Raw genomic sequence first — 15,000 nt, 5'->3', positions numbered from 1 at the left:
ACAGAAAGGGGTTTTTGCCTCTAATACAGTAGCAAATACTGTATGTTGTTTGTCTCAATAAATTTACCCTAGAAAAGGTTTTCGTGAGATTTACGGATACCCTTATAGTGCTCAAGAATGGAATGTCAATTGGCGATGAAAAATAAATATCTGGAATCTTAAAAGCGACAAACAGGAACGCTTGCTACTCAGGCTAGTATCTTGCCATCATTTGACACAGATGCTTCGCTGTTTTGCGAGTAAACACGCAAGGTAACTTGATCACGGCGCCCACTGAATTCGATGTCACTTTCGATTTTGCGATTTACTTAAGATTTTAAAAGTACAATATGGCCCGTTTTAAACGTTGCATTTTACATGTGTCGAATCTTATGCAAATGAAAAAAATCTATTGTTTCCGCTCACTTGCATTAGATTGGGCACATGTCGCCATTAATTAACCCTTTGACGTCCAAACAGGCTGAAACCGTCTGTCTAACGCCAGACGATTTTACTCATCAATGGGGAACCCCTGGGAGTTAGAATTTTCTGTCCTATGCTTCTGTTACAAAGTGGTATATTTTTTAGGTCACCCATCCAGATACTAACCTCGCTGAATAGGGATAACGTCAGTGAACTTTTGTATTTCAATGCTGTCAGAAGCTCAGAGTGCACACTTAACCTTATGGTGAAAAGAAGTTGTGAGGGAACTTGAAAATGATCAATATGTCAGCCTAGAAGCCACTGTTTCTCGAATCCCTTTTATTTTCTTCAATCTTTCTGGGTTTAGTACTTTGCTAGTAACCACATGCTATTTACCTAAGACTTCTACCATGACACTATCATGATATACAATACCAAAACAATATTGTGTATTATGAGAGCTAAATATTTCGCAAAGACAACTTGAATCCCCTGGAAGGCAAAATGCAGCTCAGTTGTCAATGTGGAATAAAGCGCTGTGTTAATGCACTACCACACGTATGCAATGCGTGCCTATTTTTTCTACAGATGACAGGACTTTTTTCTTTCTGACAAATGATTAATAGGCTGATAGCCAGGTTTTTAACCTCAGAAAAAGATCTGTTTCGTGGTATAAACGTGTGAGCCAAAGGTTCTCTGCTGGCACAACTTCTGGGTGACCCCTTAAATGGTCTTAATGACCCCAGACTGGAACGCTGCAGTTCAATACCACCCAACTCAGTCCCTTCTGTTTTTGAGTGACACGTACCACAGGCAACCCAGTGTACGCTCATGGAGTGTCTAGTTAAGAACATAGCTGAAGATACTAATCATGAACTGTACCATCTGCTACAGTACCTGCGTTTAATGCGAACACTAGATAATCCTTATGGACGTTCGCACCCAAAATGTTCCCACATACAGAAACTTGCCACGCAGAAAGGTAATGATCTACTTCTTCCAAAAAGGCAAAAACAAATGGGGGGTCACCGTGCTCATTTTCGAGATCATGAGGTGCACTTTTAGAACTGTCAGCAATATAAAAAGCTACATTAGTGAAATTTAGATCAGGTACTCAATTCAACATAACTAATATAACTAAATTAACCTTTGCAGCTGATGTCTTTTCCTGAGGTGAAATAGACCTTGAAAAACGATACATATTAGTTGAAAAAAGAAAACTTCGGTCGCAAGAGAGCATAAAAGGCGAAATATTTGTACCTTCTCACTCACAGATTTTTTTGTTTTTTGTTAAAACGGACACGATCAGAAAAGGAAGTGATCTACAGAAAGAAAAATAGGGGTCACCGAGCATTCAAGAGAGTAAATTCGCTGCGAAGTTCTCAAAACGATGGTATATTCGCACTGTCACGTCATTGAGTGACATTTCTGAGAAGACCTGGGTCCACAGCTATCCCATGATGTCACACGCTTTCATGTTCCATTCTTGTGGAAAATGTTTGCGCCTTTTGCATCTTGTTTACCTTCGTGGTCTGCGATGCATGACGTGTGCATGACATGCGCAAAAAAATGCACAGTAGCACTGGGCACGAACGTCCTTAAGAAACAAACGTCTTTTCATAGAACCTCTTTATAAGACGGATCGTTTCAGGAAATCATTTATCCCATCGTCTAATTGTAATTTGTAGTATTTTATAAATTTATCTATACCGGGTATTTTATAATTTGTTTTTTTATTCATATCCAGTTTTATCACGAATTCTTTATATTTCATAGTTATAAGCCAATGCAATTCAGTTTTCACTTGAAGTTTGATGTCAATAAACCATTACGATGATGATGATGATGATGATTATTATTATTATTAGTAGTAGTAGTAAGGGGTAGGCAAAGTAGAAAGGAAGGAATATTGTGTTCTTTTTCAGACCACCAAAATACCAAGCCCCTCTTTTTCAACTACACTCCCATACAACTAAATCCCTTTTTTAGACAGTTGATAAACCAGTACAATTAAAATTGTACCAATTCAATTATTTTGTACCAGTTCAAACTATTTTGTACCAGTTCAAAAACAAATTGTACCAGCAGTCAAAATTGAACTACAACATGTATTTGAAGTGTGGGATACCAGGGTTCAAAATTGCGCCTTCCTTGTCGCCAATGCAACTAAAAATTGAGTACTGGTGACTAGAATTTCACAACTGGTCGCCAATGGGTGAACTACTGTTAAGGTAAGAGCCATTTGCCAAGGGGTGTCTTCCTTTTTATCCTGCCTATGTTTTTGAAATAAAAATGAAAGGAGTTTTCCCGTTGACTACCCCATAACTTCGCAAGCCGCCATGTTTTTTTTTTTTTGCGGTTCCGCATAAAGTACGTATTGTGGGTGAAAAAACAACGACTCAATAAAAAGATTAAAGGGGCTGGTACAAGGAACGTAAACACGGTAACAACATGGTAGCTTGTGTGCGACAGAACGCGACTCGTGTTTCCGTGGCTGGAATTTTCAACAAACTAAGGGGCAGATGGGTTTCTTTATTACATTCGAGGTCAGATACATTTTCTCTCCAAAATGTCCGCTTTCGAAAGCAAAAATAATGCGTGACACCTACGCAAGACCATGCGGTCGTTGCTAGTTGCCAGTTGGCGCCCATATGAAAAAGTTAATTTCGGACCCTGGTTACAGAAGAAGGAGAAGTTTTCTTCCCACCTTTCTGGACAATTTAAGCACTTGTCTTAATTACTCTAACTGTCCAGATAAGCACAAGGGTTACTTCTCTCCTTCGCTCTCAGGAAGGTTAGTGACTACCTCTCAATCTAGCATTGCAATTCTTAGCCAGTCTCAAAATAATATTATCAATCACTGGGGCCTGTTAGTATCTCAACTAAATGGAAAAAATAACTGCGGTTTTTGTTATTGTTTACGGAAATCAAATTTGAGCTTTGGGTATACAGTGTAACCTCTTTTTTCAAAGTAAGCATCACTGCTCATGAATCATGTAATGTGAGAAAACCTTGAAAACTGTACACACACCAAAGTCAACTGCCTGTGTTGAATACAATTAAAGTGTGCTAGTATTGGATTTCTTTTTGTAATTAAACTTCATGAAACCTAACCATCTACTAATAAGTTAACGAGAAAGACAATTGCCTTACATAAATGCATCTTTATCTTTGATTCTTGGAGCAGTACAACCAAGAATCTCCCCTGGTGACAAAGGCTTACACTGAGGTATTTCCACCTTGTAATCTTTGCACAGTTCTTGATAAACAGCCTTGATGAAAAAAAAAACAGGTTTAAGTTTGTATGTATATGTACATGAGATTCAAAGCTAATTTATAAAAAATGGAATTCTTTGTATACGGTGTGGTTGTTGCATCTGTTTATTATTGGTGCATAATTTCTTCCAGTGGACAAGCCTATCAAACAGTTTTAACTATTTTATGGGCATCAATTTCCTGGAGGGACTGTTAATATGAACCCACATATTTCAGCAAAATGAAAAGTGAATTTCTGTTCTGGTCTTCTCTCAGGAGGTTATGTTTGGGATCCCCAATACTATCCCAAGTAAACTACATGTACCAAAGTTCTTTCCAACAGCTGAACATTGCATCCAGTTTTGATGGTGCCACTTGTAGTTTGGACCTTCATTAAGTTTAACATATCATTGCCTGCCACTTTTAATAGGTTATGTTGATCACATGCAATAATACACGTACCTGAAGTGTTGTCACAAACTGAATTGTGCTAAGTATTGCCAGTGATGCACCAGGTTCAAAATTATGTTTTACAGTGTCCACGAAATGAGAGGCATCAAGTTTGATGTCCACAAATACATACAGCATTTTGATTCCTTTCATAGAGTCAATAGGGACTAAATATGCAACAAGAGCAGAAAATGAAAGAAAATTACAATGCAAGTGTGGCTACTCAAATTCTCCTGCTGGATTCTGTAACCGTGCATATGTAAGGGATGACAAGAAAATCAGCAGTCAAGTTCTCGTTCCCGACGCCTATTTGCACCTATTAACAAGCACATCCCTTTCTTTTTCTAGCAAATTGGTAGCAGATAAAAGGACTCTTGCAATAACTTTGGATCAGCCCTAATGAAGACAGTAGACAGGAGTATTGAAATGTTCAGTCTTCGAATTGTAAATTTTAAGGTAGATCAAAATTTCTTCTAACCACAGCAGAATCAAACTAATTTGTCAACCTGGTTGCAATGTGAACTGTACCTTTCACTTTGGCAATGAGGATTGGTTTTTTCTGTCATCAGTTAGTCTCTCTCCCCCCAATTCATTAACTGCTTCTTAAGAGGTCACATTTTAAGCTTTCATTTCGAACAGGGACTTGAATGTTATTTATTACAGTTTGTCATTACTTGTTTTAAAAATGACAAGTACATTGTAGGCTGAGACAGCTGGTTGAAGACCAATTAAACTCATCACCAATAGATGAGCTTGGGCGTTGGTGCCCACAAAGTTGGTGGAGCCGGGCAATGCTCTAGCAAGAGGAGGAGGTCTCGATGGCAAGCCTGCGAGCGGCCCCCACTAAGCACCGTCACACTGAACAATTCAGTGGAATACTTGCCGACCCACGACTTACCTAGCCCATACCTCAAGAGGGAGGGAGGGAAGGGAAAAAACCAAAGCACAAACTGGCACGCAAACAGCAAGCTATTGCAATAACACTTTGCGAAGAACTGCAAGCAAGGAACTGCATATATAACCCCGCGGTCACATTCGCGCTTAAGACTTAAGACGCTTAAGCATGCTTGCTTGTGACGTCAGTCAAGCAATCGGTAGCAAGGGCTAGAGTTTTAAGAAAGCACGTCGTGGTCACATTGAACTTCGAGTGGAGTCGCGCTTTCGTTGAAAATGGATGAACTGTTTCCCAGACTAGTTTCAATCGTTTCTGCTGATGAGGAAGGTAAACCTCTTAAGTCTAAATGTCCAACTGTTTCTGAAACAGTTGCCTGAACAGGATTACTAGAAATGTTTTGAGCATAACCTTTGACGAATTTCCGTGGAGACGTAGAAGGTGGCGCAATTAATCGGTGGTGGATAAGTAAAGAATAGGTAGCTTGCTTTGCTTGTACGGAATGGGCGATCCTGAACATATTCGAGTACAACTGATTCACAGGTACACCTTTAATCAAAACTTCCTTATGAAAGATCAAGCTCTGAAATTACAACCCTCTTCCTTATTGGTCAGCTTTCATGAATAGTTTACCTAGCACAGTTCAAGAGAACTGCAGAGTGCTCTTGAGCTGACCTGCGGATCCTGTGAAGTTCTCAGCGTAAGAATCGCAACTACAGCCTCGTTATCTGAGCAAAAATAAGGACCTTCCTGGCCCACAAAGATCCCTAAAGGTGAGCAGCAATCACCACAGGAAAGAGTTCTTGGTATGCGATAGATTGCCTGGCCTGCACTGTTGACCAAGCACCATAAAACCACTGGCCTTGAGAATAAGCGCCAAAGTCAATCGCACCTGCTGCATCTGAAGTGACCTCCAAATCTGTGGCAGCAAACATGCCAGGGTACAACCAGAACCCAACTCCATGCCAAGAAGCTAGAAACTGCTGCCACCACTGAAGGTCAAGACGAAATTCCTGGTTAATCCGAACAGGATGGTCCGTGTTACGGAAGCAGCACAGTAAATCAATAAACCAACGGAGAAAGGCTCTCCCTGGCCAAACTACCTTAGCAGCATGGTGCAAATGGCCAATAAGGGACTCCAATTCCCACTTTTTGCACCAGCGATGGGGCATCCACGAATGAATGAGTTCTCTCAGTGCGAGCAATTTATCCTCAGGAAGAGGGGCCACTTGGTTGACGGAGTCCAATTCAATTCCTAAGATAGTCATAGAAGTGGCTGGACCCACACATTTGTTAGCGTGAAGAGGCAACTCCAGTCGATGGCAACAGAGACTACTGTGTTAAGATTATAAGCACACTGGAATGTCTTTGGGGGAATTGAGGTAATAAAGTCATCCAAATAATGTAGCAGATCGAAAAGGCAGTGCTTATGGAGAAGGATCCATTCAACCATATCAGCTACGGAATTAAAAGTAAATGGTGCAGAACGGAGACTAAAAGGGAGCGAGAGGTCAACGTAGAACTGACCACGCCACCTCATGTCAAGTAAAAAGTGGTCATCTGGATGAACTGGGACGTTCCGGTAAGCGGATTCCACATCAAATTTTGCCATAAGGGCACCTGGGCCATAACGGGAGACCACGCGAATAACTTGATCAACCTTAATATACTGGAGAGAAAAATCCTGAGGATCAATGCCGTCATTCACACTGGCACCCCCTGGGGAAGATAAATCGACTATCAAGCACCATTTGCCTGGCTGGCCCTTCTTAGGAATGACCCCAAAACTGCTTACATGCAAACGAGGAAAAGGGGAGGAGGAGAAGGGGCCTGCAACCCTGCCCAGAGAGACTTCATTAGCCAGATATGCATCGACAATGTGGGAATGGGTAAGAGCAGAGGGCTTGTTTCTTTTAGCTGGCTTAAGCTTGTGAGCTAAGTGGAAGCCTAACCGGAAGCCATGCTGGAGACCCTGGAGGACATAGGAGACTTGTTGCTGGTTGGGATTACTGGCCAATCCCTATGAAAACTCCTCCACCTTAAGGGGACTAACTGTCAAAACGACAGGAGCATTCTGACGCAAGGTGGGAACCCGCACAGGTGCCGCAGCAATGGGCGAACCGACACGAAGCAGATTGTGCCGAACAGTGGCCCCTGTTCCAAGGCCGGCAAATGACCTGGGAGGAGTCAGCTCCAGATGGTACAGGTAGCTCGCTCAAGGAACCACCAGACCCAGAACACACAGAGGCCCCAGCAGCGTGAAAATTCATGGTCGACCAGTCCACAAGCTTCCTCACTGCAGCCTGCTGGCGGAAGGCCTGATTGTATGCCAGCCAAACACAACCACTGAACTGGGGGTACGTGCGCAGGATGAGAAGCTTGCAAGAAGTTAAATCTTTCCAGCGGTGGTGAAAACACGACGACAGAATCAGCGTGAAAATTGTAAAGGCTTCGGACCAGGTCACGATGTCCTTGATACGTCGGTGTTGCTTTTTAGCGCTTGGCAAAAACACTAACCGCCCGTCCAGGAATGCTTGCGACTCCGGCTCAGTCTGAACAATGTTGACTGAAAGCAAATCTCCCAAATCCACGTACTTTCCGGAAACAATTTCGCTAACCGTTTTTGCTGGAATTGGTGAAAAACTGGGGCCAACTACAAACGGCTGTTGGAGTAGCGGTCCCGATGGCAGGTTTGCAGCCAAAGTGCTGTCGCTGAGTGGCACCGGGACAGAAGCGCCTGCCATGATCGACATGATCGACAAGCGCGGGGTTGCAAAAGTGGCAACAAAGGATGGCACAGTAAAATTAGGCCTACCTTGTGTGGCTTAAGGTGAAGATATTGCCTGTTGCTCCGGAAAGGCACCTCCAGAAGCTAAAAAGGTCACCGTTTGCTGCGACAGGCTGGGCGATGGAACAGGAACACCCCCAGAAGCTGCTTGTAGCTCCACGCTAACTGAATTTCCACGCAAATTGCTTGAGCTAAAGCCAGGGCCTTTTTCTGCTTCTAATGAGGCCATCAGTGGGATCATAGACACCAGCAGCAACAACTGGCGTTTGTGGCGCCGAGATTTCCACAGAAGCGAGCGACGAAGGAACAGATGACTCGGCACACAGAAAGGTATCTGATGACAAGTTCTCCCCATCCAAACTAGCAGCCACTGTACAAGCAGAAACAGCAAGCAAGCAAAAACCAAAGCACAAAATGGCACCCAAACAGCAAGCTATTGCAATAACACTTTTGAAGAACTGCAAGCAAGCAACTGCATATATAAGTCCGGAGGTGCCCCTACTAGAGGTATCGGGCCACCCCTAGTATAGCTGGGGAAACTGTTGACCAGCATTGCTTCGAGGTTAACTTTGCCTAAATTACATTTAGCCACATTAAAATCAATGCACTATCATTCAAGTGAATGCAGGTTACAGCAAACATGCAAAACATTATTTTAGAGAGTATGCCAGCCCAAAACACTCATGCTGCAGACTAAATGAATCATAAAATGCTTGAATAAATGTTACATGTAAGTTAAATTTTAATTAGCAATTTGGTGTTAAGCAGGCAAACAAGCTCTTTTTTCCCTTCAAATTTCATGAGTTCATTTGTATTTTAACTGACTTTAGGACTTTTCACCACCACAGAATATTAAACATTCTGGACAAATTGATAGCACTTGCTATGTGGTGCTTATTCACTAACCTAAGCAACTGTGTCCATAGTGGATCATTAAGTCACAGCCAAGAGCTCTTGCAGTGTAATCATCAACACAACAAGCCCCATAAGTTACATCACCCATGATAACTGTATCACAGTTTGTAAACCTACAATGTAAATGCCAGTAAACATGATCAGCAGAAAAGGCCAAATAAGTATAGGTTGAGTAGTAAAGCAGTACATTGGAAGATAAATATTTTATTTGAAGAGCAGTTACTTCTTAAATAAATGTTGCATAACTGACTGTACCTCATGTATACATTTTTGGCAGCCTCTAAAGACAAGGGATTGATGATAAATGCTCATATAACTTTACAGTCAAGCAAAAAATTGACTGCATTACAACACTATGCAACCAAAGTGGACATACATGAACAGTGTAATTTTCACATACCTTTCTAGAATATCAGCTATTGTGCAAGCAAAGATTAGAAGTCCCTCAGGAAACTGCAATGCCACTAAAATTAATGAGTGAAATCCAAAAAAAAGTTCAAATAGATAATTATTGGGGTGTTAATTGAAACCTAAATTTTGAACTTAATATAGTCATTTTCAAAACAAATTACACGTATATAAGACTAAAGCACTCTTATGAAAAGGTTCCTCACATTGTGCTTTTATGTAGCTGATAGTATTTTCCAATTCGGCTAATACACATGAGTTAATAAATAAAATATGTAGAGAAGCAGAGAAAGGGGAAAATACATGTATAGGAAACTAATTAAATGCCTTTTTTAACTTTAGATAAATGGTAGTCCATGAGAGTACAGATAAATTATTACTGGGTAGCAAAACCCAGTAGGAATCTGTGTTTCATTTCTTGGTTTTTTAATTTATTTATTTTTTTCCATGTTGGTAAAAGTATTGCCTGTCAGCTTCTTTTTGGTAAAGGTCGGACCGCCAAACAACTACCGCGCCGCCTTTGTCGGCCGATTTGACAACTATGTCATTGCGTTTACTAAGATTTTTAAGCTCTGCCCACTCTTCCAAAGAAAGGTTGGAAAATTTAGTGTTACGATTGAATTTAAGTTTGTGAATGTCATGACGGCATTTTTGGGTGAAAAAAAACCCCCATGTATGACATGTATTGTACCCTTCACCTCCTACCCCACCTCTACCCCTACCCCTCACCCCCTACCCCCATCCCCCGAATAGTCATGTCGTTTTAAATGTGGCTAAATGTAATTTAGGCTAAGTTAAAATCAAGCCAATGCTGGTCAGCGGTGGTCAGGGAATCATGCACATTGAGGTGACATACGGGGTTTTCTAGAATCGCACATGCTGGCTGTTTCTGCTGTGTGAGGTGCTGTTTGTTTCAAGCAGCAAGCGTTCAGTTGTTCTGCTTCTTCCCCCTTCCCTTCCCTCCCTCATTGGTGGATTTGGTAAGTATAGGGTTGGTAAGTATCTCCACTGACTCGGTCAGTGTGACGGTGCCTGGTGGGTGGTGGCCGCTCGCAGAGTTGCCGTGGAGGCCTGTGTGCTCTGCTCATGGCCTGTGGCTCAAGGCTCGTTGCTCGCCCCAGAATCGCCGCCCACTTTGGCAGGCACCATCTCCAAGCTCATCCATTGGCGATGTGTTTAAATAGAATTTGCTTTGAGACAGGGAGCCAGTGGAAGATGCACATGTACATAGGTGTTATGTGCTATTGACAAGTGAATTTTGTGAATTTTTGACAAGCCAAGAAACTGTATTTTGGACTCTCTGTAATTAAATTGTCAACAAGCTATGAAGAAAAAGACCCTATAAAAGAAAAATTATAGTTCTAAGTGATCCTTTTGTTGATTGACTAAAACCAGCTGACAACGTGACTCCTGACTTTCTTTGTTGCATTCACAAATGGCACAGTTATGTAAGCTAATATCAGTAGCCAAGTTTTCATTAGTCAAGTTTTATTTTATATTTACAGCAAACAGTTTACCTGGTCCAGTAAGTTATTACTAGGCTGGTTTGCAAATAGCGAAAAGCTAATCGTGGCAAGCCAGACTGTACACAGAATTATTAAGGTTTATTAGTTTTTTATGGAATAAACTATCATTACATGTACATACAACAACACCATGTAAACACTACTCTTCGTGCTTTCATATACAATGTATTTAGAAGGTAGAAGGATTTAAGAGAAATGTAGAAGAAAGCAGTCTACACTGTAGTAATAGTAATAATATGTAGTAGTAATAGTGTAAAATATGAAATACTACAGACTAAACTTACATGTAAGTTCTTCAGTTAGCAATTTAATTTTTCATCTTGTTAATTAAGGCATACATGTATAATTATCTTGGCATAGGAGTTTTCAGTTTCTAGAATTTCTACATTGTATTAGTTTTGTTCTTGGATTTTTAAAAAGAATTTCTGGATAAATTTTTGAGTCTACCGCTGTAGCTGGTATCCCATTCCAGATTTTAACACCAATACCCGCAAAGGCCTTCAGGGGTTTCAATAACTTTTGCAGTAGATGACTGGGGTAACTAATGTAAGCAGTGGTCAATCTTATCTTTTACAAGGGTTTGAGTGAAATTCAAGGCAGAGTATAGTAGCTGGCGGTGAGAGACAAATTTCTGACAAACAGACGGCGCTACATGTATACCACCAGTGACCGGCTTCTAATGAAATCTCTGGGCCTTGCTTTGAACGTTAAGTGCGGATTGTTTGGTAAAAAAAAAAAAAAATGCTCAGATCGATGTTGATGAGCATGTGCTATAATGATGAACACTGGTAATTTTAGAAACAATTCAAAATTTTAATCAGTGCAGAATTAGTGTTGATGTTGTACATCAAATTAACAATTTCCTCATAATATACATGTAGGAATTTGAGCGGTAGAATTTTTCCTTTCAAGAAAAGAGGTATTGCACGTTCTTGAAGGACAAGAATTTTATTTAACAACCTGGAACCCACACCCACGACTCTGTGATTCAAGACCCCCTGGAATCGAACATTGCTGAGTGTCTTTAAAGTCCCAAGCCACTGCTGACTCAGCTGGCATTTGTAGGTCTTTCTTATCATATTTTTACCTCTTTTGGAACCTGCTTCTTTGATCCTCCATACTGTCTTGAAGATCTCAAAATTATAATTTGGTGGCAGCTGTTGAAAAATTACATCATTCTAAATTAGCAGAGTAACCAAAGAACCAATACACCAAAATGTTGTTTTCTTTAAAATGATTGTTTTTGAATGATGATGATAATAATAATAATAATAATGATGATGATGATGATGATGATGATGATGATGATGACAATGCAGCAATTGATGACAAAATGAAAAGAGAATTTAGAAGAGAATACTAAGAACTATAGGGAAAGTACATGTACAAAGGAATGTCATCCAGGTGCTATGGAAGAAGTAATCATATGGAATGGTGGAGATCCCATTCCACTGCTTGAAACACGAACAATTTTATGGAGAGTGCTAGAGGCTGACTGGGTCTTAAATTACAGTACCAGATGTACTGGACAGGTACAATGTAGCCCAATCAGCTGCTTTAACAGTACTGGAAGAAGGCCGCTAATGTCCAAGAAACCATTTGGTGACATAGTAATAAGTTATATTAAAAACAATACATTTTACTTCTCTTAATCATACATGTACAGCACCATTTTACAAAAATAAATAAAATCTACTGTTATACATTACAAATTTTAAAATATCAATTGGACTTAGCTAGTACTGAAAATTGAATCCATGGAATTTTATATTATAATAACATTATTAAAACAGGGGAAAGCATTGAACATGCATGCTGATTGGTTACTCAAACTCTGGATATCCTTTGCTATTCACCTCTGAGCAATTCACATGGCATTTGTGCCCAAAAATGTTGTAATCTTTGCAGGCTGGAATAAATGAGTTAAAATCATCTTTTTGAGCTATACAGTCATGTAATTATTATTACGTAACATCGCAGCTAAATTACTCTATAATTACGCTATCTTCAGAGAAATTTCACAGCGACAAACCCGTTGAAGTCCTGAATTTTTCAGGCTTCTCTACGCAATTGCAAAAATTGCGTTCAAAACATGTTTCAACATGTTAATTTGGGGTAATGTCACGGCTTTCGCGGCTCCTATATTTTTCTTCTTTTTCTACTCTCATGTCAACCTACTGGTTATACAAGCCGTTCCAGGCCAAATATAAGCACTTGGAGACCATCGACAACTGAGATTTCGGCTGGATACCATTGGTTTCTTCGAGAAATTTCAAGATTTGGGATTTGTGTTCGCTCTTCTCAGACCTGTGGAATTTCTACTGTTCTTACAACCAACAATAGAGCAGATTTTTCCAGTAATGACCTATTACTCTTTTGTTACCTACGGAACAATGTAATTACTGGTTTGGTACACTTCATTTGCTCTGGCCTTTTGTCTACTCGCCATCTCGAATGCCGATCACACAAGGCCAAGATCAAGCGGGCCAAACGGCCGTGCGTGTATTATTCAAACTCGTTAGCCACATTCCATTGTTTGTTAGAAGGCGATCCAGTGTTCAAATTAAATCCCGGCCCTTTGAACAATGGGTATGAGCAAAGTTCAGCGCGCCACTTTTCAAGGAACTCGTCTAATCTTATCATAGTCCATCGTCAGCCTTATAGTGGGAATTCCAATGCTCCATCATCGTTGTGCCTGATCAATTCACCGTCAGCCAGCTCACTCAAGTTTTGTCTCCTGAACAGTTGCTCGGTGAGAAATAAAACTGGCGATCTTGTGGATTATATCTTGCATTGCATGATTGTAAGCCAGATATTGTAGCTATAACAGAGTCTTGGCTTGGTCAACATGATGATGCTGTGCGTGTGGAATTATGCCACGAGGGCTATAATTTGTTGGATCACACGCAAGAAAAGCATCGCGGGGGTGGGACTGCCTTGTTGTTTCGTGACTCCGTCTGCGTTCATAAAATCGATGCGGGAAACAGGACCTCATAATTATGAGTTTTCTGAGTGGCTGATCTATTTGACATCTGCCAAGAAAATGTGAGTGGCTGTTGTTTATCGCCCTCCCTATTCTGGTGAACACAAGTGTATTTTTTGACGAGTTTTCTGCCTACCTGGTGTCGCTCTTACTATGTAAAGAACGGCTTCTAATTTGTGGAGATTTTAACATCCATGTTGACTCTGTTGATGATCCCTATTCGGTTAAATTTCGTGATTTACTTGAATCGGTTGGATTGCGGCAACTGTCAAAAAGAGCACTCACAACAACGGTCACATTCTAGATCTAATTATTACGCGCTTCACTGACTCAACAATCTGTAAAGAACCCCAAGTGGATCGCTTCATATCAGACCACACGCCTGTTATACAGTATGTCAGGTATTAGCCTCTAGACCATCAAAGGCTAGACGTAAAATTACTTACTGGAAGCTGAACTCTGTTGATACTGACAAACTCAGGCGAGATGTGGCTGCATCTGTTCTGTGCAATACTGTGCTAGCTAGGCCATCTGCTCCCTGGTATAGTGCCGAGATTGATGCTGCAAAAAGACGCCGTCGCAAAGCTGAGAGGGCGTGGAGGAAAAACAAGTAAGAGGCGAGTTTCAAATTGTTTAAGACCCTGGGGAACTATGTCACTCACCTAATTAACAAAGTGCGGACAGAGTATTACACTGATCTTATAAATAAAAACAGTGACAATCAGGGTAAGCTTTTTCACGCTGCAAAAACACTGCTTAATACGAAAAGCGAACTCTGCTTTCCAAACTTCTCTAATGATGCTATGCTGTCAAATGCTATCGGTGATTTTTGCGTGAGAGAAATCTCAAAAATTGGCGCAGAAATTGATGCTGTGGTACTTGACCAATCCGCAGTAGACATGATGCCTGGCGACGTGAAGTTTCCAGCAGACAAGCTATCAGCCTTGACTTTGTTCAAGAAGCATTCTGATGAGCATGTTCGAGCGTTGGTGACCAAATCAGCCAAAAGTTACTGCGCCTTAGATCCAATGCCGATGACTTTGTTTCTTGATTGTCTTGATGAGGTACTGCCAGTTATTTCTTACCTTGTCAATTCCTCTCTGGTTCACAGGTACTTTCCAATGGACTGGAAGGAAGCTTTAGTTAAGCCACTTTTAAAGAAACCTGGGCTTGAAGTGCAGTTCAAGAACTTGCACCCCATTAGTAATTTGCAGTTCATTTCTAAACTAGCAGAAAGATCTGTGTATGAGCAGACATATGATCATCTGATTACACATAATCTTATTCCTGAGCTCCAGTCAGCTTGCAGGAAAAGGTACAGCACAGAGACGGCGTTGTTTAAAGTCCAAAATGACATTCTCTTAAATTAATATGGACCGCC

The 15,000-nt window shown here is 40.8% G+C and overlaps 1 protein-coding gene across 3 annotated transcripts in view; it reads right to left on the bottom strand.

Annotated features, from left to right (window-relative positions):
* The window catches only part of LOC138045752 (2-(3-amino-3-carboxypropyl)histidine synthase subunit 1-like), a 45,399-nt gene that overhangs the window by 17,253 nt on the left and 13,146 nt on the right, over positions 1–15,000 (bottom strand). For all 3 annotated transcript variants that reach the window (XM_068892359.1, XM_068892361.1, XM_068892360.1), the window contains 5 exons: positions 11,724–11,793; positions 9,103–9,166; positions 8,694–8,815; positions 4,120–4,274; positions 3,556–3,674 (listed from right to left, as the gene is read on the bottom strand). In XM_068892359.1, coding sequence (XP_068748460.1) covers positions 3,556–3,674; positions 4,120–4,274; positions 8,694–8,815; positions 9,103–9,166; positions 11,724–11,793 — 530 coding nt within the window. The remainder of the gene's footprint in view (positions 1–3,555; positions 3,675–4,119; positions 4,275–8,693; positions 8,816–9,102; positions 9,167–11,723; positions 11,794–15,000) is intronic.

The sequence above is a fragment of the Montipora capricornis genome, chromosome 4 (assembly GCF_036669925.1).
Source record: "Montipora capricornis isolate CH-2021 chromosome 4, ASM3666992v2, whole genome shotgun sequence".
Classification (NCBI taxonomy): Eukaryota; Metazoa; Cnidaria; class Anthozoa; order Scleractinia; family Acroporidae; genus Montipora; species Montipora capricornis.
The sequence above is the reverse complement of the archived record's forward strand: the minus strand, read 5'-3'. Positions and strand labels throughout refer to the sequence as shown.